The sequence below is a fragment of the Carcharodon carcharias genome, chromosome 33 (genome assembly GCF_017639515.1).
Source record: "Carcharodon carcharias isolate sCarCar2 chromosome 33, sCarCar2.pri, whole genome shotgun sequence".
In the NCBI taxonomy this organism is placed as follows: domain Eukaryota; kingdom Metazoa; phylum Chordata; class Chondrichthyes; order Lamniformes; family Lamnidae; genus Carcharodon; species Carcharodon carcharias.
The window spans coordinates 9,697,049-9,722,020 of record NC_054499.1 but is presented as its reverse complement, the minus strand read 5'-3'; the positions used below and the strand labels follow the sequence as shown (position 1 = coordinate 9,722,020).

The 24,972-nt window shown below is 49.9% G+C and overlaps 1 protein-coding gene across 5 annotated transcripts; it reads right to left on the bottom strand.

Moving 5' to 3' along the window:
• Positions 1–454: 454 nt before the first annotated feature.
• Positions 455–23,604, bottom strand: LOC121272310 (fractalkine-like). Of its 5 annotated transcripts, none has more exons than XM_041178908.1 (6): positions 23,358–23,604; positions 16,229–16,364; positions 9,067–9,152; positions 6,620–6,844; positions 2,446–2,673; positions 455–1,306 (listed from the first exon to the last, which is right to left on the bottom strand). In XM_041178908.1, the coding sequence occupies exons 1-6, from the start codon at positions 23,419–23,421 to the stop codon at positions 1,242–1,244; spliced, it is 804 nt and encodes a 267-aa protein (XP_041034842.1). In that variant the 5' UTR covers positions 23,422–23,604; the 3' UTR covers positions 455–1,241. The 5 variants fall into 5 exon arrangements, with proteins under 5 accessions (XP_041034842.1, XP_041034841.1, XP_041034840.1 ...); XM_041178907.1 differs by having other exon boundaries at positions 2,446–2,679; positions 23,358–23,603; XM_041178906.1 differs by having other exon boundaries at positions 2,446–2,709; positions 23,358–23,602.
• Between the last annotated feature and the right edge of the window lie 1,368 nt (positions 23,605–24,972).

Below are 24,972 nucleotides of genomic sequence, written 5' to 3'. Positions count from 1 at the left end.
AAATGTCTATGATTCAGAAGGATAGGGGGAGGTGTAACAGTAGCAAAAAAAAATGAAACAGGAAAAAAGTTCAGAGTAAATAAAAGCAAAGAAGAATTTATAAATGTGAGAGAGAGAGAGACAGAAAGAGAGAGAGGGAGATCGAAAGAGGGAGAGAGAGAGACAGACAGAGAGAGAGAGAGATATGGAAAGAGAGAGAGACGGAAAGAGCGAGAGGGAGATGGAAAGAGAGAGGGAGAGATAGAGAGAGAAAGACGGAAAGCGAGAGAAAGAGAGACGAAAGGAGAGAGAGAGAGACAGGAGAGAGAGAGAGACAGAAGGAGAGAGAGAGACAGAAGGAGAGAGAGAGACAGAAGGAGAGAGAGAGAGACTTGGAAAAAGAGAGAGAGACAGAAAGAGAGAGAGAGACGGAAGGAGAGAGAGAGAAGGGGAGAGAGATAGACAGAAGGAGAGAGACAGACAGGAGAGAGAGAGAGACAGAAGGAGAGAGAGAGACAGAAGGAGAGAGAGAGAAAGATGGAAGAAGAGAGAGAGACAGAAAGAGAGAGAGAGAGATGGAAGGAGAGAAGGCCTTGACATGGAGAACTTTTAATTAAGAGAGATGAACAGACCTCCAAGAGGACCGAGAGTACATGGGGGCCAAATGCTTTGAAAGTGGCTGAACAAGCGAGTAAAAACTATCCACATTTGTCGACACATATATAATGGCCGTTCCTTCATCGTCGCTGGGTTAAAATCCTGCAAGTCTGCTCGCCACGCACTTGACATGACTCCAGGAAAAGACCCACCCGACATTTTCCCAGTGGGTAACTGGGAACGAGACAGACTTTGACACACCCTCATAGGAGATTAAGAATAATTGAGGGGCACAAATGGCAGAGATTAACGGGTTCGAGGCAACCTCGGCCTTGAATGAAGGATTGAACTGTACTGCGCCTCATTAACAATCAGCTCGGCTGAGAAGTTACAAGTCCCTGAGAGGGGCCATGAGAAAGTAATCGCAAGGGAGGGCGTCTAAAGGAGTCACAGTCTGTCGGCAGACCCTAAAATGCACAGCAGTTTGCATGTCAACTCAGCAAAGGTCACAAGCCAAGGCTGACCACATTCTCCCCTCCCCCCGCTCCCCCTCACACCTCTAAATCCATCTGCCCTATTCCGGTCATTGAGCAACATTTTACAGCTCAGTTAGAAAGATGTCACAACTTCATCGACATTAGAAGCAGGCGCCTGCTGGGTGGGTATCATTTAAGAACCACCGGTTCGCTCTCCATTCCATTCTTACCAGCTTCATCTCGTAGTTTGAGGCCTGAAAGAGAAGGCCAAGATTTTAAATGTTTCATTTGTCTTCCACTTACCATCGTGCTCCACTGTTAACGGTACCAGAAGTATCCCATTATCTTGTGCAAGGGCTGTGCAAGCTCAGTCAGTGAATATGTTTAAGGTAGAGATTGATAGATTTCCGATTCCCCATAACCCTTTACATTATTGTTATAGTGTGGGGGTAAAAGGCATTGAAGTGTTCGATCAGCCATGATTGTATTGAATGGTGGAGCAGTCTCGATGGGCTGAATGGCCTTCTCCTGTTCCTGCGTTCCTATGTCAGTATTTAGAGGGAGTCCCCGGGGAGTGTGTCAGTACTTACAGGGGTCCCTGAGGGGTGTGTCAGTATTTATAAGGGTCCCTGAGGGGGGTGTGTCAGTATTTACAGGGGTCCCCGGGGAGTGTGTCATTATTTACAGGGGGGGTCCCCGGGAGTGTGTGTCAGTATTTACAGGGGTCCCCGGGGAGTGTGTCAGTATTTACAGGGGTCCTCAGGGAGCGTGTCAGTATTTACAGGAGGTCCACGGGGAGTGTGTCAATATTTACAGGGGTCCTCAGGGAGCGTGTCAGTATTTACAGGGGTCCTCAGGGAGCATATCAGTATTTACAGGGGGGGTCCCCGGGAGTGTGTGTCAGTATTTACAGGGGTCCTCAGGGAGTGTATCAGTATTGACAGAGGGTCCCCGAGGAGTGTGTAGTATTTACAGGGGTCCCCAGGGAGTGTGTCAGTATTTACAGGGGGAGAGAGAGAGAGACAGACAGCAAAGGATGGAGGGGAGGGAGAGAGAGAGAAGGGAGGTGTAGAGAGTGATGAATGGGGAAAGTGGGACAGGGGGAAGAATGAGGGGGGTGGAGGAGGGAGACACAGGGAGAGAAGGGGAAGAAGTGTGTGTGAGAGAGAGAGAGAGAACAGGGAGAGGCACAGACTGAAGGAGAGAGATGGGTGCGACAGAGGGAGGGGAGAGACACAGAGAGAAAGGGAAGGAGGAGAGAGAGGTGGGGGAAGAGGTGGGGGGGGCGGGGAGCAGTGTAGCCATTGATATGGAGTATTTCACTCTCAGATGTGACCTACTGCCCCAGTCAATACCCGGTGGGTGAGACCCTTGATTCTGATACACCACTTGCCTCTCCTCCTATGAGTGCAGTAAAACACTGCGTATATAAGGAGCACTGCAATTAGCCCCACTGCAGCCGCCGCTATGGTGCTGCTGTGTGTTGTCTTAGCGGTGAGCCCTTCATCCTCCTGGGACTCCTGGTGGTCCGGGTGAGCTTTCCCCCACAATTCGGAGAACCCAAGATGGCAGTCACCTGTCACTTGACGCGCTGCCGTGACAACGCTGTCTTCGGTGCTTTCTGCAACTGAGAGACGTACATTATCCATCGGAGAACCTGCAGGACCAAAACAACGACAACCCATACTTACATGGCGCCTTTGTCGCAATGGAACGCCCCAGGGCACTTCACGGGAGCAGTAGAAAACAAGAGGCCTAGAAAGTACCGAGCCCACGTAAGAGGGTGGGAGGTCAGGTGACCAGAAAGCGTGGCCAGAGAGGTAGGTTTTTAACGGAGCGTCTTAGAGGAGGAGAAAGAGGTAGACAGCAGGAGAGGTTTAGGGAGGGAATTCCGGAGCTCGGGGCCCCGAGCAGCTGAAGGCACGGCCGGTAGTGGCAGAGCCATTAAACCCGGGGCTGCTTGAGAGGCCGAGTGGAGATCAGAGGGTCAGAGGGTCGTGGGGCTGGAGGGGATTACAGGGATTTTGGGTTGGGGGGGGGGGAGGTGGTGCAGGGGGTGTGCGAGGTCACAGAGGGATTTGAAAACAGGGGTGAGAATTTAAAAATCGAGACATTGTCCGGCCAGGAGCTAATGAAGGTGGGCAAGCACAGGGTTGAGATGGGCATGGAGCTCGGTGCAGTTAACACACTGGCAGCAGCTTGTCTGATGGCTTTAAGATTACAGAAGGGGGGGAGTGTGGGCGACTAGCCAGGAGTTCACTGGAACAGTCGAGTCTGGAGGTAATGAGGGCATGGACGAGTCCATCCCAGTGCTGGCGATCCACACGAGCCTCCTCCCTCCCCCTCTTCATCTCAGCCCATCACCAAATTCCCTTCTCCGTCACGTGTTTACCCAGCTTCCCCTTACATGGACCGACACTGTTCACCTCAGCCACTCCCTGTGGGAGCTCTCGAGTTCCACATTCTCACCGCTCCCTGGGTAAAGAAGTTTCTCCTGAATTTCCGGTTGGATTCGTTAGTGATTTTACTCATGGGTTAGTGACTGATATCATAATGATGGCCCCTGGTTCTGGTCTCCCCCAAATCCAATCTAAACCTTTCACACTCTTAATGTTCCTGGTCAGATCACCTGTCAGCCTTCTCTTTTTCTAAAGAAAAGAGCCCCAACTTGTTCCTGTTAACTATAACCTTTCACTTCTTAGCATCTTTGTTAAACCTTGTGTTTTTTCCCCCCTTACTCCAGCTGCCCATTTATCATTTTTCTGTTGTACAGAGACCAGGACAGTACAAGGACTTAAGAAGTAGGAGCAGGAGTAGGCCATTCAGCCCCTCAAGCCTGCCCCACCATCCAATAAGATCGTGGCTGATTGGCCCCAGGCCTCAACTCCTCTTTCGTACTAGCTCCTCACAGCCCTCAACTCCCCGGTATTTCAAAAATCTACCTACCTCCTCTTTAAATATTTTCAGTGATCGAGCCTCCACAACTCTCTAGGGTAGAGAATTCCAGACATTCGCTGTTCTCTGAGAGAAGAAATTCCTTCGCATCTCAGTTTTGAATGAGTGACCCCTTATCCTGTAACTATGTCCCCTAGTTCGAGATTCCCCCACTAGTGGAAACATGTTCTCAACAGCCACCCTGTCAAGCCCCCCTCAGAATCTTGTACGTTTCAATAAGATCACCCTTCGTTCTTCTGAACTCTAAGGAATAAAGGCCTAATCTGCTAGCTGTTCTTGATAAGTCAACCCCTTGATCCCAGGAATCGGCCTAGTGAATCTCTAGAATATCAGTCTGATTCAGTTCCTTGTGGTATCGGGTACAAAAAATGGAGTGGGTATGTCGAACTTTTTCTAAAGCTCTGGTTAGGCCACAACTAGAGTACTGTGTCCAGTTCTGGTCACCACACTTTGGGGAGGATGCAAGGGTCCTTGAGAGGGTGTGGAGGAGATTTACCAGAACGGTTCCAGGGATGAGGGATTTTGGCTACAAGGTTGGGTTGGAGAGGCTGGGATTGTTCTCCTTGGAGGCGAAGGAGATTGAGGGGGGATCTGATGGAGGGGCACAAGATGATGACAGGTTTAGATGAGGTAGACAAAGAAAAGCTGTTCTCATTGGCTGATGGGAAAAGGATAAGGAGACACAGATTTAAGGTGTTAGATAAGGGGGGGGATGTAAGGAAGAATTTTTTTTGCTCAGCGAGCGGTAATGACCTGGAACTCGCTGCCCACGAGGGGGGTGGATACGGAGACGATGAATGATTGCAATAGGAAATTGGGCGGGTGCTCGAGGGAAATAAACTCGCAAAGGGATACGGGGAGGAGAGCGGGGAGGGTGGTAATGGGACTGAATGGATTGATTTACAGAGGGCAGGCATGGACTCGATGGGCCGAATGGCCTCCTTCTGTGCCGTGATGACTCTGTGAATGATACCTTATCTGCCCTTGGGTACTGCAGGCTCATCCAGTAGTGATAGGCCATTGCAGACCGGGAAAGACATCTCTCCAGCCCACTTGCCCGCCCCATTACCTCTATGCGAGATGGAAGTGTGAGGCTCCTGCAGTTCAATAGCTTGTGGGTGGGATCCATTAATTATTTTGGCTATTTTTATTGCTATTATCCTTAGGAGAGCAGGTCACAGAGCAGGGTGGGATCACAGAATGATGCCAGCACAGGAGGAGGCCATTCAGCATGTGTACCCTTGCCTGCTCTCTGCAAAAGCAACTCAGCTAGTCCTACTCCCCCACCTTTCTCCCTACAGCCCTGCAACTCTCTTTTCCTCTTTGGGAAATTTTCCAACTCCCTTTCGAAAGCCTCGATGGAACCTGCCTGCACCACACTCTCAGGCTGTGCGTTCCACGTCCTAACCACTTGCTGCATGATAAGGAAAAGGTTTTCCACCCCTAGCCTTTGTTTCTGTTCCCATTCCACCTTAAATCGATGTCCCCTCATTCTCAACCTTTCAGCCCACCCATGGAGACTGGTGTGGCTGTGTTTGTGTGTGTGTCTGTGTGTGTGGCTGTTTGGCTGTGTTTTTGTGTGTGTAGCTGTTTTTGTGTGTGTCTGTGTGTGTGTGTGTGTGTGTGTGTGTGTCTGTGTTTTTGTGTGTGTATCTGTGTGTGTGGCTGTGTGCGTGTGTGTGGCTGTGTTTATGTGTGTGCATGTCTGTGTGTGTGTGTGGATGTCTGTGTGCGTGTGTGGATGTCTGTGTGTGTGTGTGGCTGTGTGTGTGTGGATGTCTGTGTGCGTGTGTGTGTGTGGATGTCTGTGTGCGTGTGTGTGTGTGGATGTCTGTGTGCGTGTGTGGATGTCTGTGTGCGTGTGTGGCTGTGTGTGTGTGGATGTCTGTGTGCTTGTGTGTGGATGTCTGTGTGCGCGTGTGTGTGGGGATGTCTGTGTGCGTGTGTGTGTGGATGTCTGTGTGCGTGTGTGTGTGGATGTCTGTGTGCGTGTGTGGATGTCTGTGTGCGTGTGTGGCTGTGTGTGTGTGGATGTCTGTGTGCGTGTGTGTGTGTGGATGTCTGTGTGCGTGTGTGTGTGGGGATGTCTGTGTGCGTGTGTGTGTGTGGATGTCTGTGTGTGTGTGTGTGTGGATGTCTGTGTGCGTGTGTGTGTGTGGATGTCTGTGTGCGTGTGTGTGTGTGTGTGTGGATGTCTGTGTGCGTGTGTGTGTGTGGATGTCTGTGTGCGTGTGTGTGTGTGGATGTCTGTGTGCGTGTGTGTGTGTGGATGTCTGTGTGCGTGTGTGTGTGGCTGCGTGTGTGTGTGTGTGGATGTCTGTGTGCGTGTGTGTGTGGCTGTGTGTCTGTGTGTGTGTGGATGTCTGTGTGCGTGTGTGTGTGGCTGTGTGTCTGTGTGTGTGTGGATGTCTGTGTGCGTGTGTGTGTGGCTGCGTGTGTGTGTGGCTGCGTGTGTGTGTGTGTGTGTGGCTATGTGCGTGTGCACACGTGTGTGTGTGTGTGTGTGTTTGTGTGTGTGTGCGCGCGCTTGTCACCTACTCCCTGACCCTGCCTGCCCAGCATCTCTCCTGTCACGACCCACACACCCCTAAGGTTTCCCCTTTGAGCCGCACCTGGTTTCGGGATAAGAATTGGATCTTCCGTGCCCTGTTGTGCCTTCAGGCTGGGCACAGTGGGAGTGAAGGGATCACCAGTTGAATAGGCGACTCTTGTGGTAGGTGTCTCAGTCAGATGTGTCACTCCAGTGGAACTGAAGCCTCCGTCAGGTGCTGACCTCACCCTCTTTTCAACCAAAGGCAGTTTCTTGGCAGTGGTCCTCCTTTTTGGAATGCACTTCACTGTTAAATAAGACATCTTGGTATCAATGAATATAAAATCAGATCCCCGCAGTACCAAAGATGTTTATTTTTAATTCTTTGATGTGTTGCCCATCCCTAATTGCCCTTGAACTGAGTGACTCACTGGGCCATTTCAGAGTCAACCACATTGAGTGGGTCTGAATCCTCTGTCAGATGCTGAACTCACCCCTCCTCTCAACTAAAGGCAACTTCCTTCCCTTAGTGAACCAGGATGGTTTTTATTAACAACAGTTGGCAATAGTTGCCCTAGTTTTTATATTCCAGGTTTATGGATTGAGTTTAAATTCCACCAGCTACTGAACTGGGATTTGAGTCCATGTGCCGCAGAGTATTAATCTGGGACCTTTAGACTGCTAGTGGCTTTAACCACTACACGGCCATAAGCTACCACACCAATGCACCCCATCAAAGCAGTGCCTCATGTTCTTATCCCAGGGCCTCTGTCCAACAGGGGAGCAATAGCCCAGCACTGAACCGGTGCCTCGTCTACTACGTGCCGGCCCTCCCTTCCAGCCTTGCCCCAGGGATCGTGGAAGGATATGGCACAGGAGGAGCCCATGTCAGCTCCTCGAAGCGACCCCTGCTTGACACCCCGCCTCCGCCTGCAAATCCTTCCTTTAGCCCACCCCCCTCCCCCCCCACCCCTTCTGAAAGTTCCTATTGAATCTGCTTCCGCCGCCCTTTCAGGCAGCGCCTTCCAGATCACAACAACTCACCGCGTTAAAAAAAATTAAAAGCCTCATTTGCCCCCTCCTGGTTCTTTTGCTACTTAACTTAAATCTGTGACCACTCCCCCCCCACCCCACCAAACCTCCCCCCACACACCGCATACCAACCCTCCTGCCACTTGGAATGGTTTCTCCACAAACCCAAACCCACCCACCCCCCCCAACTCACATCATTCAAATAGATCTCCCCTTAACCCAGCTCCTCTTACTGATCCCGAGGGCCTCAGCTCTGACAGGTGGAGTTGGGGGTCACCCCCTCTATTCCCCTGTGTCAAGGAAAGGGAAAGACCTGCATTCCTATAGCCCCTTTTCACAACCTCAGGACACCCCTGGGCACTTCACAGCCAACGAAGCACCCTTGGAGCGTCGTCACGGTTGTAAGGCTCGGAACGCGGCAGCCAATCTTTTTTTCACACAGCAAGATCCCACAAACAGCAACACGATAATGGCCGGATCGTCTGTTTTTAGCGGTGTTGACTGAGGGATAAATATTGCCCAGGACACTGGGGGGAGCTCCCCTGGTCTGCTTCAAAATTGCGTCAAGGAGACAAACCCCTCAATTTATCATTTCAATTGAAAAACGGTGTGGTATAAGGGTGTTAGGCATCGCAAGGGCTACTGTGGGACTGGAGAAGAGTACCGCTCACAGTGTGCTGTAAATGACAAAGGGCCTGAGTCGGTCTAAGAGCAGTGCAGAGACCTGTGCAGAAGTCAGCTCATATGCAAATAGTTATGCGTTACCAATAAACAAATCAAGTCTCTGAACCTCTTACTGAGCAGAACAGGCCCCTTACAACAGGCAGCACCTGCAACTGTGCAGCTCTCCCTCAGTGCTGGCTCTGAGAGTACCAGCCTGAATTTTAGGCTCAAGTGACTGGAGTGAGATTCGAACGTGCTAGCTGAGTGGCAAGGGTGCTCCCCATTGAGCTGCAGGTCACACATAGAACCATAGAACACTACAGCACAGAAAACAGGCCATTCGGCCCTTCCAGTCTGTGCCGAAATATTATTCTGCTAATCCCATTGACCTGCACCCAGTCCATAACCCTCCAGAGCTCTCCCATCCATGTACCTGTCCAATTTCTTCTTAAAACTTAAGAGTGAGCCCGCATTTACCACGTCAGATGGCAGCTCGTTCCACACTCTCACCACTCTCTGAGTGAAGAAGTTCCCCCTAATGTTCCCCCTAAACCTTTCCCCTTTCACCCTAAAGCCATGTCCTCTCGTGTTTATCTCTCCTAATCTAAGTGGAAGGAACCTACTCGCATTTACATACAAACAAAACCTGCTCAGAATTTTTGTCTGCTGCTCAATCAGGTTTTTCCTGAGTAAGGTGCCACTAGGCTCTTGTTTCAGGTCATACACTGGCCCACACAGGAAATACAATTCACGTTCTAGTAGAATGGTGTTTTCTTCATGTACAACCAGCATTAGGCAGATGAGTAATGTTGTGAAGGTGAATAATAGACTTACCTTTACGGTCCAGGAAGTTCTGAAGGTCCTTCACCCATTTCTCTTTGGGATTGGCGCAGTAGGATTCCAATTTTTTCCCACGAAATCTAGAACATCGCCAAATGGACAGGTTAAAAATGTAAGATCGAAAGGAGCTGGAGTGGGTACATCTGGCCCCTCGGGACTGTATGGTGTTTGGTTCCGGACACCGCACTGTAGGAAGGATGTGAAGGAACTGGAGAGGGTGCAGGATAGATTCACGAGAATGGGTCCCAGGGACGAGGAACTTCAGCGGCCGTAGTAAGATTGGAGAAGCTGGGGTTGTTCTCCTGGGAGAAGAGGAGGTTGAGAGGAGATTTTGATAGAGGTGTTCAAAATCATGAGGGGTCTGGACAGAGTAGACAGGGAGAAACTGTTCCCATTGGTGGAAGGGTCGAGAACAAGAGGGATGCAAGTTTAAGGCAATTGGCTAAAGGGAGAAAGGCAACATGAGGAGAAACTGTTTTACGCAGCGAGTGGTTAGGATCTGGAATGCGCTGTCTGAGATCGTGGTGGAGGCAGTTTTGATCATGTATTTCGAAAGGGGATTGGATAAGCACCTGAGGGATTAAAAAAAACAGGGCTACAGGGGAGGGGCAGGGAAGTGGGACTCGGAGGGCAAGCACAGACCCAATGGGCTGAATGGCCTCCTTCTGTTCTGTAACCGTTCTATTATTCCCAATGGAACGCTTAATATTCCTAGGTGAGAGTGGTTGTCCCATAACTGAACTTTAATGGAACTGCAACAGTTTTGGAGGTTACCAGTTAACATTTTGTTCTCTATTTTAAATTAATTGTTTTGTCCCATTCAAAGACTTCAGCTGGAAGAGTTGTATTCCCAGAGTTTGGGCCATTGTTTGAAAATTCCTTCCAGATGTTCGGAATTGGAAAGGTTTCAGACATCTGGCTGGGGGCTGCCTAATAGATGTTTTGACTGAGTCCCTTAGAGAAAACATTGGCTGTTGTTGGGCGAGATGGGGGTGATGGTATCACGAGTGAGGGGAACTTGACCTTATAAATCAGGGCCAGGTCATTCAGGGAAGGGTTGTAAAACCCTCTCTCCCTCACAAGTAGAAGTGGAAACATCTTCCCATTGCCTGTCAACACGCCATGCAGTCTTTCCTTCTCTTGTTCCACACTTCCTGATGCGGATGACTTCTCAGTTCCAGTATCATTCCAGAGGATCTTTCTTTACATCTTCCCTTTTTATGATAGAGACCAGAACTGTTCTCAGCTCTCCATGTATGGTCTGACCATGGTTCAATACCAGTTCAAAAAGTCTACCAGCTAGCCATTCTTCTCAAGAAATACTTCTTCAACCCCACTCACTCCCCGCCACCCTCCGCAACCTTCCCCTCCAGCCCTCCCTATGACCAAATCCCTCACTTCCTCCTCATTCCCAGAAAGCAGGTAATGCCCCTAGTCATCACCATCCCTGGGTATGTCTTGTCCCACCAGCAGGACAGGCCCAGCAGAGGTGGTGACACAGGGGTATACAGTCGGGGGCAGGGGGAGTTGCCCTGGGAGTCCTTAACATCAACTACGGGCCCCATGAAGTCTCATGGCATCAGGTCAAACAAGGGCAAGCAAACCTCCAGCTGATTACCACGTACCGCCCTCCCTCAGCTGATGAATCAGTGCTTCCTCCATGTTGAACATCACTTGGAGGAAGCACTGAGGGTGGCAAGGGCACATGATGTTCTCTGGGTGGGGGACTTCAATGCCCATCACCAAGAGTGGCTCGGTAGCACCACTACTGACTGAGCTGGCTGAGTCCTAAAGGACATAGCTGCTAGACTGGGTCTGTGGCAGGTGGTGAGGGAACCAACAAGAGGGAAAAACATACTTGACCTCATCCTCACCAACCTGCCTGCTGCAGATGCATCTGTCCATGACAGTATCGGTAGGAGTGACCACCACACAAAGTCCCGCCTTCACAATGAGGATACCCTCCATCGTGTTGTGTGGCACTACCACTGTGCTAAATGAGACTCATTTCGAAGATCTAGCAACTCAAGACTGGGCATCCATGAGGCTCTGTGGGCCATCAGCAGCAGCAGAATTGTACTCGGACACAATCTGTAACCTCATGGCCCAGCATATCCCCCACTCTACCATTACCATCAAGCCAGGGGATCAACCCTGGTTCAATGAAGAGTGCAGGAGGACATGCCAGGAGCAGCACCAGGCATACCTAAAAATGAGGTGTCAACCTGGTGAAGCTATAACACAGGACTACTTGCATGTCTAACAGCATAAGCAGCAAGTGATAGAGAGAGCTAAGCGATCTCACAACCAACGGATCAGATCTAAGTTCTGCAGTCCTGCCACATCCAGTTGTGAATGGTGGTGGACAATTAATCAACTCATTGGAGGAGGAGGTTCCACAAATATCCCCATCCTCAATGATGGAGGAGCCCAGCACATCAGTGCAAAAGATAAGGCTGAAGCATTCAAAACAATCTTCAGCCAGAAGTGTTGAGTGGATGATCCATCTCAGCCTCCTCCAGAGGTCCCCAGCATCAAAGATGCCGTCTTCAGCCAAATCGATTCACTTCACATGATATCAAGAAATAGCTGAAGGTACTGGATACCGCAAAGGCTATGGGCCCTGACAATATTCCGGCAATAGTACTGAAAACTTGTGCTCCAGAACTTGCCTTGCCCCTAGCCAAGCTGTTCCAGTACAGCTACAACACTGGCATCTACCCAGCTATGTGGAAAATTGCCCAGGTGTGTCATGCACACAAAAAGCAGGACAAATCCAATTACTGCCCCATCAGTCTACTCTCCATCATCAGTAATGGAAGGGGGCATCAACAGTGCTGTCAAGCGGCACTTGCTTAGCAATAACCTGCTCACTGACGCCCAGTTTGGGTTCTGCCAGGGCCACTCAGCTCCTGACCTCATTACAGCCTTGGTTCAAACAAGGACAAAAGAGCTGAACTCCCGAGGTGAGGTGAGAGGGACTGCCCTTAACATCAAGGCAGCATTTGACCGAGTGAGGCATCAAGGAGCCCTAGCAAAACTGGAGTCATTGGGAATCGGGGGAAAACTCTCCACTGGATGGAGTCATATCTAGCACAAAGGGAGATGGTTGTGATCGTTGGAGGTCAGTCATCTCAGCTCCAGCACATCACTGCAGGAGTTCCTCAGGGTAGTGTCCTCGGCCCAACTACCTTCAGCTGCTTCATCAATGACTTTCCTTCCATCATAAGGTCAGAAGTTGGGATGTTCACTGATGGTTGTACAATGTTCAGCACCATTCGCAGCTCCTCAGATACTGAAGCAGTCCATGTCCAAATGCAGCAAGACCTGGACAATATCCAGGCTTGGGCTGACAAGTGGCAAGGAACATTCACGCCACACAAGTGTCAGGCAATGAACACCTCCAACAAGAGAAAATCCAACCATTGCCTCTTGGCGTTCAATGGCATTACCATCAATGAATCCCTCACTATCAACATCCTGGGGGTTACCATTGACCAGAAACTGAACTGGACTAGCCATATAAATATTGTAGCTACAAGGGCAAGTTAGAGGCTAGGAATCCTGCAATGAGTAACTCACCTCCTAACTCCCTAAAGCCTGTCCACCATCTACAAGGCACAAGTCAGGAATGTGATGGAATACTCCCCACTTGCCTGGGTGAGTGCAGCTCCCACAACACTCAAGAAGCTCAACACCATCCAGGGCAAAGCAGCCTGCTTGATTGACACCCCATCCACAAACATTCACTCCCTCTACTGCCGATGCACAGTAGCAGCAGTGTGTACCATCTACAAGATGCACTGCAGAAACACCCCAAAGCTCCTTAGACAGCACCTTCCAAACTCGTGACCTCTACCATCTAGAAGGACAAGAGCAGCAGACACATGGGAACACCACCACCTGGAATTTCCCCTCCAAGCCACTCACCATCCTGAATGGGAAATGTATTGGCCGTTCCTTCACTGTCGCTGGGTCAAAATCCCAACTCCCTCCCTAACAGCACTGTGGGTGTACCTATACCTCATGGACTGCAGCGGTTCAATCAGCTCATCATCACCTTCTCAAGGGCAATTAGAGATGGGCAATAAATGCTGGCCCAGCCAGTGAACCCCACATCCTGTGAATGAATCCAGTTGAGGTTGAAGTGTTTTATAAACATTTGCCATGACTTCCTTGCTTTTGTACTCTCTGCCTCTATTTATAAAGCCCAGGAATCCCTATGCCTGTTTAACCATTTTCTCAATATGTCCTCCCCAGGACTGCAGGACTTAGGCCTTCATCGGTTTGTCAACATATACCCCCAGGTCCTTCTGCTCCTGCATCCCCTTTAGAATTGTACCCTTTGTTTTACATTGTCTCTCTGTGTTCTGCTTACCAAAATGTATTACTTCACACTTCTCTACGTTAAATTTCATTTGCCACTTGTCCAAAAGCCTGTCTCTGTTCTCTTGAAGACTATCACTATCTTCCTCATTTCTGAGCCTTGTGTCTGTGGTGTTCAATATTTCAATTGTTCTATGTTTGATTATGTGAATCTGATTACTATTGATGCTTACTGCACTTAATTGGTTAAGCCTGGGTGTGGACTCGGAGAAAGTTAAGAAAAACTGCAGGAAGATCTAGAATCTTGAGCTAGAAGCATGGAGCAGATATCTTAAAGCACTGTGAATGAAATCTGTTACACATATAGAAACTAGTGTCATCTCTGCATAGATCCAAGAGCTATCGAACATACATTGGTAGAACAGGTTCAATGGGCCATATGACCTAGCCCTGCTCCTAAATTTCTATTCTTTTGTTGCTATACACCAGGAACGTGATGGAATACTTTCCATGTGCCTGGATGAGTGTGCGGCTCCAATGACACACAAGAAGCTCGACACCATCCAGGGCAAAGCACCCCCATCAACCATTTGAAATATTCACTCCCTCCAACACCAACACGCATTATTTACTATCTACAAGATGCACTACAGCCACTCACCAAGGGTCCTTTGACAGCACCTTCCAAACCCACAAGCTCTACCACCTAAGAAGGGCAAGGGTAGTGGACGCATGGGAGCACCTGCACCTGCAAGTTCCACATGCCATCCTGAGCTAGAACGACACCCTGCACTGTTGCTGGCTTAAATAAATCTTGGAACGCGCCCCCACCCCCCCCCTCCCTAACAGCACTGTGGGTGTACCTACACCACAGGGACTGCAGCGGGTCAAGAAGGCAGCAGCTCACCGCCACCTTCTCAAGGGGCAATAAGGGTTGGGCCATGCTGACATTCCACAAAATTTTTTTTTAAAATTATGTCCCCTCAGTTTGGATCTCTCATTGTCTAATTACCTACTTAACATCGATCTGCATCATTATCCATAATACATTAACTATCTGACATGCACAAAACTCTCTTCACAGGCTTTTCTGTGTCCACAGTTATGATGAGTGGTGACTATGTGAACATGTCACATTGGGGCAGAGTCCATGACAAAATAGATTACCAGATTTCCATGTATGCTTTTGGAAAAAGAGACCGTGAGAAACTGTTTTCACTGACAGCAGAGGTCGGTCACCAGAGGGATACAGATTAAGACAACCTGTCAAAAGAACCAGAAGGATGGATGTATTTTATGTAGTGAGTTGTTGTGACCTAGAATCCGCTGTCTCAAAGCATCGTGGAAGGAGGTTCAAATAGCAGAATTGGATATAATAACTTAGGAAATAGGAATTAGGATCCTTCGGCAGCACCTTCCGAACCCACAATCACTACCATCCAGAAGGACAAGGGCAGCAGATAGATGGGATCACCACCCGCCTGGAAGTTCCCCTCTAAGCCACTCACCGTCCTGACTTGGAAATATATCGGCCGTTCCTTCACTGTCGCTGGGTCAAAATCCTGGAACTCCCTCCCTAACAGCGCGGCGGGTGTACCTACACCACATGGGACTGCAGCGGCTCAAGAAGGCAGCAGCTCACCCACCACCTTCTCAAGCGGGCAACTCGGGATGGGCAATAAATGCTGGGCCCGGCCAGCGACGCCCACATCCCCGTGAAAGGATGAAAAAAGAAATCAGATTAGGCCGCCCGGCCCCCATTCGAGCCTGTTCCACCATTCAATAAGATCATGGCTGATCTGACTGTGGCCTCAACTCCAACTTTCCTGCCTGTCCCACAACCCCCCCGCCCCCCCGCCCCCCCACCCCCCACCCCCCACCCACCCCCAGCAAAAAAAAACCTCGACTCCCCTTGTCAATCAAAAACCCTGTCTAACTCAGCCTCGAGGATATTCAGTGGCCTGGCCTCCACTGCCCGCCGGGGAAGAGAGTCCCCAGCTTGCTTGAAACCGGAAAAGGGAACGTTTGTTGGGCTCTGGGGTTCGGGGGAAGAGGATGAGGACGGGAATTAACTGGACAGCTCTTTCACAGAGCCAGCACAGCGTCGATGGGCTGAATGGCCTTAGGCTGCGCTTACAAGAGTCCAGAATCTAACCTCGAATGGGTTCCTGACTCTCCTGCCTATCCCCAGCACCCCTGTGCTGGCCTTGAGGCTGCTCCATGGAACAAATAATCCCCCCTCTCTGAGTAATCTCTGGTAGGAATTATCCCCTCTCTGAGCAATCTCTGGTAGTAATTATCCCCTCTCTGAGCAATCTCTGGTAGTAATTATCCCCTCTCTGAGTAATCTCTGGTAGTAATTATCCCCTCTCTGAGCAATCTCTGGTAGTAATTATCCCCTCTCTGAGCAATCTCTGGTAGTAGTTATCCCCTCTCTGAGCAATCTCTGGTAGTAATTATCCCCCTCTCTGAGCAATCTCTGGTAGTAATTATCCCCTCTCTGAGCAATCTCTGGTAGTAATTATCCCCTCTCTGAGTAATCTCTGGTACTAATTCTCCCCCTCTCTGAGTAATCTCTGGTAGTAATTATCCCCTCTCTGAGCAATCTCTGGTAGTAATTATCCCCTCTCTGAGTAATCTCTGGTACTAATTATCCCCCTCTCTGAGTAATCTCTGGTAGTAATTATCCCCTCTCTGAGCAATCTCTGGTAGTAATTATCCCCTCTCTGAGTAATCTCTGGTAGTAATTATCCCCTCTCTGAGTAATCTCTGGTACTAATTATCCCCCTCTCTGAGTAACTCTGGTAGTTTTGGCGATGGAAGCACTCACCTTATAGCCTCTTTGCCACTTCCACACATTGATTCCTTGCTGTAGCTTTTAATCAAACAAAAGGACCTCTTGGCAATTTCTTTGTCATAACTCGAGCAGCAGGTGTAATGATGGTTTGCCACCTTGTCACCAGTCACTGGTTGGAAGACAGAAGGAGCGGAGAAGTTATATTTTTTTGGCTCACCCGTCCTCATTCCTACGCAGCCTCACTCTCAGCTTCGCCGCCAACGGCTTAACTTGGTGAAGCAAACAGGGAGGTGAGCAGTCGATCCCGAGGCACCTCGTTGGCTGGAAATTGGGACCAATCAGGAGGGCCTTTCACATCCTCGTCACCAAGCGACGAGTGGAGCGTTTTATGTTCTCAAAGTGTGGTCACTGCAAGTTAAGGTGGCAAAACACACAGCCAGGCCCCACTCAAACAGCAGCGGCAATAATCCGGCTCAGCCCACCAGCTTTTATTGATTTCAGCTGTAAGATAGATATTGCTCCCAAGGACACTGGGTAGCGTGTGCCAGGAACATAATAATTCCCATAACATTATTGGAATTTGTTGTAAGGTAGGAATAGTGAGGCCTGGGTAGTATGCGTGTGTATGTGTGTGCAAGTGTGTCTGAATTGAATTAAAGGCAGCTGGTCTGAAAGGTTTGATGTATCAGGAGAGAAGCTAGGTTTGAGGTGCTAACTAGGTAAACATGGTTGAAGTTTTAGAATGTGAGGTGTAAAGGGAAAATTTGCATTTTTAGATAAACCAGAGTCATTTGAATTTCAAAAGAGCTGGTGAAATATTACACTTAGCCAGAAGCAGTCAAACAGTGTGTGTCTTTCTCCCAAAGCTTACTGATAAAATTGGTACTATGAAAGATTTTTATTATTAGAAAAGTAGAGTTGAAAAGACATATTGGGACACTGGGATTTACATTAAAACCTGTACAAAGGAAATGAACTTATGTGTAAGAGGAAGGCATTCTAAGATGTAACCAGTGTGAAAAGCCTCCAGACTCTAAGCTTCAAGGTGCTGTCTACACGAACTGAGGTGAAGAAAAGTTACTTTGAATTCGACTATTCGGGGTATCGTGTTTCTTTGGCCAGGTCTTTTAAAATGTATGTGTTTTACTGTCACCTTGATGGAGGTGCAACTGGGAGCTGGATTAACTAGGGGAGCTAGGTGTTATCATAGTAGTAATTTGTAAACCTATATATGAGCTTAAAATCATTTTTTTAGTAATAAAGGTTTAATTTAGTTTTGTAAGAAGCTTCTAAGAATCGGTGGTCCTATTACCACTGAATTCAAGGCACGCTCTCGAAATAAATACAAATTGTAAAATAGTTGTGGCAGCTGTTTCAAGTTTCCCTCTGAGATTTGAACAGCTCAGCATTTACCATCATCTGTGCCATAACAGTCCTCCCCCCACCCCCTCCCCCTCTCTCTCCCTCTCCCCTCAGCCCCTCCCCCTCTCTCTCCCCCTCCCCATCCCCCCTCCCCTTCCCCCTCCCCCTCCCCCCGTAGTGCTCAATTGTTCTGTGTTTGATTATGTCAGTCTGTTTACTATCGATGCTCACTGTGCTTGATTGGTCAAGCCTGGGCTTGGACTCCAAGCAAAGTAAACAGACACACAGAAGCTACCAGAAGCTCAGCTGTAAGGATGGAGCAGACATTTTAAAGTATTGTATAACACTCTGTAAATGAATTTCCTGCACACTTGGAAACTTCCGTCATCTCTGCATAGGTCCAGGGTATAAAATGTACATTCCCCACCCCTGAAATATTGGGCATGGGGCATTTGGAAGAAGGAGGGGGGGGGGCACATGATAAAAGCCGCAGGGTCGCAATAATCGTGAGCTGACCAGCCTGCAGTGCCGCATGTGCCCGCCTGGTCTGCAAAAAAAAAGGAGGCGTGTCCAACAACACGCCAGCAAGGAATAGGTCAGCTTCCTGTGGGCAGGAAACAGGCAGTGCAATTCACTTCCAAACCAAAAAAAAAGCAGAAGTTGTTGTTCCCCAATGACAACATTAAACAATACCCTGAGCTTGATCTTTTTCTAAAAATAAAAATGCAAAGGTTTGCATTTCTATAGCGACTTTCCCATCCTCAGGACAACTCAACACTTTATTTATTCCGAGGGAGGGAGGGAGGGGGGAAGCGGGGGGCGTCTCTGGCAAGGCCAGCATTTGTTGCCCATCCCTAATTGACCCTTGAACTGTGCGGCTCACTCGACCATTCCAGAGAGGGGGCATCTAGGAATCAACCACTTTGCTGTGGGTCTGGAGTCACATGTCGGCCATACCAACAATTTAAATCCTGCCAGAGGCGGGCGGTGCAGTTTGAACCCAGGGCATTAGCCTGGCCGCCTGGATCACTGGTCCAGTTACCGTTACGTCACCATCACCGCAAAAGCCGATTCGGGCAGGAGCTGCCGGCGATGTGATAGCAGCCGGGTGTCCTGACTTTGGGATGTCGACTTGGTGGGGGGGAGACGACAAATGAAGGCTCCAGGACAGTCCCTGGCATTCTCCTTCGAAGCAGTTTGGCCGCCGGGGTCTTCTGCGTCCACGTGAGAGGGCAGTTTGGCATCTCGTCCAAAAGACGGCACCACTGACAGCGCAGGGCTCCCTCAGAGCTGCACCAGAGGGTTAGCCTGGAATTTTGTTCTGAGGAGACACTTGCCTGTTCGTGCTCAACTCTGGGAACTGTAAATGGAAAGGCGTGCAGGCTTAAGGTGTGCTCTGTCGTTTCCTGATTTGGAAATAGACCATCCCAGATTCCACACAAAACAGCCAGCAGAGAGGGCAGCGAATGATTTGTTTGATATCGGGCTGGGGGAATGTTTTCTTAGCTACTAGGCTCCTGAATAGAGCAGTTGCAGCCTGGGAGATAATGTTCTGCCTGGGAGGCTCTGGTCGTCTCTTGGGGCCACAGCTTCAGCAGCATCGGCCCGTCCGCTGGCAGGGTCACGCACGGAGCAGGACCAGTCGCCCAACAGCAGCACCACTGCCCGGAAGCGGAGCGCGTTCCGCTTTTAAACGTGGCTTTGAAAGGTCAGGGAGCACGCTGCTGCCCGATGTGTAGCCCAGGCGCCAACAAAGGAAAGCCCACCTTTCTATAGCACCTTTCGCGACTCTCCGACGCGCTTTCGGGCCAGCGAAGCACTTGCCTGAAGTGTAGCCGCTGCTGTCATGTAGAACAATGCAGCGGCCAATTTGCGCACAGCAAGATCCCACAAGCAGCAGTGGGATAACGGGCGGATAATCTGTGTTAGTGATGCCGATTGAGGGATAAATATTCACTGGGACACCGGGAAGGGGTTTGGGGTGAGGGGGACTCCCCCCCACTTCAGCTTTTCTTTGAAACAGTCAACATGAGGTCTGTTATGAGCCCAGTTTATCAACCTGGAATTGAAAGCTTGTCTTGGTAATGGTGACCACGAAACTACCATCAGTTGTGGGTTAAAACCCCATCTGGTTCACCAATGTGCCCTTAAGGACGGAAATTTGTCATCCTTACCTGGTCTGGCCTACAGGTGATCCCAGGTCATGTGTTTGACTCTTAACTGCTCCTCTCTGAAATTGCAGACAGGGCCTCCAGCTTAACATCTCATCCAAAAGACCTCCAACAATCCCACACTGGGACAGTCAGCCTTGAGTATGTGAAAGAGAAAGAGAGAGGGAGGGAAAGAGAGAGGGAGAGAAAGAGAGAGGGAGAGAGACAGAAAGAGAAAGAAAGAGACAGAGAGAGAGATTGAGCGAGAGAGAGAGATCGAGCAAGATAGAGAGAGAGATCGAGCAAGATAGAGAGAGAGATCGAGCAAGATAGAGAGAGAGATCGAGCAAGATAGAGAGAGAGATCGAGCAAGATAGAGAGATATCAAGAGACAGAGAGAGCTAGAGAGAGGGAAATAGAGAGAGAGAGACAGAGAGAGAGATCAAGGGAGAGAGAGACAGAGAAAGAGAGAAACAAAGAGAGAGATCAAGAGAGAGAGGGATCGATAGAGATTGAGAGAGATAGAGACAGAGAGCAAGACAGAGAGAGAGGGAGATCAAGAGAAGCAGAGAGAGAGAGAGAGATCGAGAGAGACAGAGAGAGCCAGAGAGAGCCAGAGAAAGAGAGAGAGCCAGAGAAAGAGAGACAGTGAGAGAGATCAAGAGAGAGAGAGATCGATAGAGATTGAGAGAGATCGAGAGATCGAGACAGAGAGACAGAGAGAAAGTGAGAGAGAGAGATCGCGAGAGAGAGAGATCGCGAGAGAGAGAGATCACGAGAGAGAGAGATCGCGAGAGAGAGAGATCGCGAGAGAGAGATCGCGAGAGAGAGATCGCGAGAGAGAGAGATCGCGAGAGAGATCGCGAGAGAGAGATCGCGAGAGAGAGATCGCGAGAGAAAGATCGCAAGAGAGACAGAGATCGCAAGAGAGACAGAGATCGCAAGAGAGAGAGATCGCGAGAGAGAGATCGCGAAAGAGAGATCGCGAGAGAGAGATCGCGAGAGAGAGAGATCGCGAGAGAGATCGCGAGAAAGAGAGAGAGATCGCGAGAGAGAGATCGCGAGAGAGAGAGATCACGAGAGAGAGATCGCGAGAGAGAGAGATCACGAGAGAGAGATCGCGAAAGAGATCGCGAGAGAGAGATCGCGAGAGAGATCGCGAGAGAGAGAGAGATCGCGAGAGAGATCGCGAGAGAGAGAGATCGCGAGAGAGAGATCGCGAGAGAGAGAGATCACGAGAGAGATCGTGAGAGAGAGATCGCGAGAGAGATCGCGAGAGAGAGATTGCGAGAGAGAGATCGCGAGAGAGAGAGAGATCACGAGAGAGATCGCGAGAGAGAGATCGCGAGAGAGAGATCACGAGAGAGAGATCACGCGAGAGAGATCACGAGAGAGAGAGATCGCGAGAGAGAGAGATCGCGAGAGAGAGAGATCGCGAGAGAGAGAGATCGCGAGAGAGAGATCGCGAGAGAAAGATCGCAAGAGAGACAGAGATCGCAAGAGAGACAGAGATCGCAAGAGAGAGAGATCGCGAGAGAGAGATCGCGAAAGAGAGATCGCGAGAGAGAGATCGCGAGAGAGAGAGATCGCGAGAGAGATCGCGAGAGAGAGATCGCGAGAGAGAGAGATCACGAGAGAGAGATCGCGAGAGAGAGAGATCACGAGAGAGAGATCGCGAGAGAGAGATCGCGAAAGAGATCGCGAGAGAGAGATCGCGAGAGAGATCGCGAGAGAGAGAGAGAGATCGCGAGAGAGAGATCGCGAGAGAGAGAGATCGCGAGAGAGAGAGATCGCGAGAGAGAGAGATCGCGAGAGAGATCGCGAGAGAGAGAGATCGCGAGAGAGAGATCGCGAGAGAGAGATCGTGAGAGAGAGAGATCACGAGCGAGATCGTGAGAGAGAGATCGCGAGAGAGAGATTGCGAGAGAGAGATCGCGAGAGAGAGAGAGATCACGAGAGAGATCGCGAGAGAGAGATCGCGAGAGAGATCACGAGAGAGAGATCACGCGAGAGAGATCACGAGAGAGAGATCACGAGAGAGAGATCACGAGAGAGAGAGATCGCGAGAAAGAGAGAGATCGCGAGAAAGAGAGAGATCGCGAGAGAGAGAGATCACGAGAGAGAGATTGCGAGAGAGAGATCGCGAGAGAGAGATCACGAGAGAGAGATCGCGAGAGAGATCGTGAGAGATCGCGAGAGAGAGAGATCGCGAGAGAGAGATCACGAGAGAGAGAGATCGCGAGAGAGAGATCGCGAGAGAGAGATCGCGAGAGAGAGATCGCAAGAGAGAGAGAGATCGTGAGAGAGAGAGATCGTGAGAGAGAGATCGCGAGAGAGAGAGAGATCACGAGAGAGAGAGATCACGAGAGAGGTCACGAGAGAGAGATCACGAGAGAGATCGCGAGAGAGATCGCGAGAGAGAGATCGCGAGAGAGAGAGATCGCGAGAGAGAGATCGCGAGAGAGAGATCGCGAGAGAGAGATCGCGAGAGAGAGAGATCGCAAGAGAGATATCGCAAGAGAGAGAGAGAGATCGCGAGAGAGAGATCGCGAGAGAGAGATTGCGAGAGAGAGATCGCGAGAGAGAGATCGCGAGAGAGAGAGATCGCAAGAGAGAGAGAGAGATCGCGAGAGAGAGATCGAGAGATCGCGAGAGAGAGAGATCGCGAGAGAGATCACGAGAGAGATTGAGAGAGAGACAGAGAGAAAGATCAGTAGAGACAGAGAGATTAATAGAGACCGATGAAACCACAGATGAAACTATAAATCTGGCTGATAAATTTTGACCATGATAACTTCACCCACAACACGGATAATGTAAAAAAAAATTTTAAATTTCCCAAAAGATCCCAACAGAGAGGGACGTTTCCTCACTCTGTCATGGGATGCAGGTATCACTAGCAGGGCCAGCATTTGTTGCTCATGCTTAATTGCCCTTGAACTGAGATGCTCGCTCAGCCATTTCAGAGAGTGGCAGTTAAGAGTCAAACACATGACCTGGGATCACATGTAGGCCAAACCAGGTGAGGATAAGACCATAAGACATAGGAGCAGAAATTAGGCCATTCGGCCCATCGAGTCTGCTCCGCCATTCAATCATGGCTGATAAGTTTCTCAACCCCATTCTCCCACTTTCTCCCCGTAACCTTTGATCCCCTTACCAATCAAGAACCCATCTATCTCCGTCTTAAATACACTCAATGACCTGGCCTCCACAGCCTTCTGTGGCAATGAATTCCACAGATTCACCACTCTCCGGCTAAAGAAGTTTCTTCTCATCTCTGTTCTAAAAGGTCTTCCCTTTACTCTGAGGCTGTGCCCTCGGGTCCTAGTCTCTCCTACTAATGGAAACATCTTCCCCATGTCCACTCTATCCAGGCCTTTCAGTATTCTGTAAGTTTCAATCAGATCCCCCCCTCATCCTTCTAAACTCCATCGAGTATAGACCCAGAGCCCTCAAACGTTCCTCGTATGTTAAGCCTTTCATTCCTGGGATCATTCTCGTGAACCTCCACTGGACCCTCTCTCTTTTCACACCAGAGCTCCCGATGAGGGGAGTCTCTCAATCCCTGTTATACCCTCAATCTTTAAGCAGGGTCGGAGTGAAGGCAGAGAGAGAGAGAGTGAGGAGAGAGAGGAGGGAGCACTTACCGGGGTTTAAAATGAGTGTGCATGAGATAGCAGCAGCTGCCACCCAATAGTGAAGTCCCTCCATCCTCCCCAGGTTCAGACCCTCCGGCCTGGGGTCAGAGGGTGACACAGCCTCAAAAAGGAGACAGATGAGATTCCGGAGAGAGAGAGAGAGAGAAAAATTCCAGCCAGGCTATCAAATTGCGGAAGGAAATATTATCATTGTCAGGCCAATGCAGATGTTGGGCGCCTGTAGTGCAGCCAGAGCTTAAAACTGGTGCTTTATCTTTTCTTAAAGGGGCTCTTCTGCAAGGAGCAAGTGTTAGGAAACGCCCCTTTAAGAGGGCCAGGGGGTTGGTGGGGGACTGTATTTTTTTTTAACTTCTGTATATCTGCTTGCTTCAACATTAGGTCAGTGTTAGCCCTGTCGTGCTTCTCTGTATGTGATTTATGTCGTTTTGCCGGAACAGTTGTCATTTTGTTTTATTGACAAGGCACCCCCTGTGCCTTTAACTGCAGTCTCTCTGGGATTTTCGTATTTTGCAATTGGAATCAGGAATTTCCAGACCGAGCGGTCAGACAGCCGTGAAGAGAGTATTGAAAGTAAGGGACGATCCACAAATCTCAGGGGTTCACCAGAAACGTATAACCGCCGCTGCAGGGCCCCGGGCCGCCGACTCGTCAGCTATCGCTCCCTGCCAACTTGGCACTCGCCTGTAGGCCCATCCCCTTTCTCCTCGTCTCTCAGTGCCAGCCTGTCCGCCTCAGGAGTCTGAAAGACCTCCCACCTCAGAGAGAGGCTCGAGCACAAAACCCAGGCTGACCTTCTCCTCACTCCCTCTCTCACCACCACCACCACCCCACCCCAACCACACCCCCCACCTCAACCCCTGCTCCGTACTTGAGGGAGTGCTGCGCTGTCAGAGGTGCCGTCTTTCAGATGAGACGTTTTAAAGCCCCGTTTTCCCTCTCCCGGGGCTAGAATCCAGAAGACGAGCTCCTCCCTCATTAGCACGTTGCTGCTTGTGGGATCTCGCTGTGCGCATGGCGACAGTGACCCACACCGCCCGGAAAAAAGCACCAAAATGCTGGAAAAGACGCGGCAGGTCAGGAGGGAGAGATTTAACGTTTCAGGTCAACGATGACCCTTCATCAGGGTCCCAACAATACTCCATCGGCTGAGCAAGGCTTCGGGGACGTCCTGGGGATGAGGAAGGCGCTACAGGAACGCACCGTCCCAGTCGAAGCTCGACGTGCACTCGAGTGACAGCACCTCACCTTTGGATTGGGCACTTTACAGCCTCCCTGACCCCACACCATCAGGGTCAACAATTTCAGGTCACAGCCGCCTCTCCCCTATTTTCGAAAACTGGCCATTGGTGATGAGACCACCGTTGTCATTCACCCCTCTTCCGCTCTCTTCTTTTACTCCTTTACTTGTTCTTTCACCCTCTCCTTTGGCCTGGTATTGTCATCCCTTTGGCTCATTGACCATTAAGACTGGCCTCAAAGCCAACCTCATATCAAAGTTAACCCGGCGAGCTCGGGTCTCAGGAAATGTGACTTCTGCACGAGGGTATCCTTTCAATGAGACCAGAAATTAGGCCCTTCGGCCCATCGAGTCTGCTCCACCATT

Bases quoted from the DNA above. Each gene is read 5' to 3' on its own strand.
- LOC121272310 (XM_041178906.1), bottom strand. From the start codon at position 23,421: ATGGAGGGACTTCACTATTGGGTGGCAGCTGCTGCTATCTCATGCACA. The intron at 16,365-23,357 runs GTAAGTGCTCCC...TCTTCCAACCAG, and splicing joins CACACTCATTTTAAACCCCG to TGACTGGTGACAAGGTGGCA. The intron at 1,307-2,445 runs GCAAGTGGTGTA...CTTCTCTTTCAG, and splicing joins CTGCACTCATAGGAGGAGAG to GCCTCAAACTACGAGATGAA.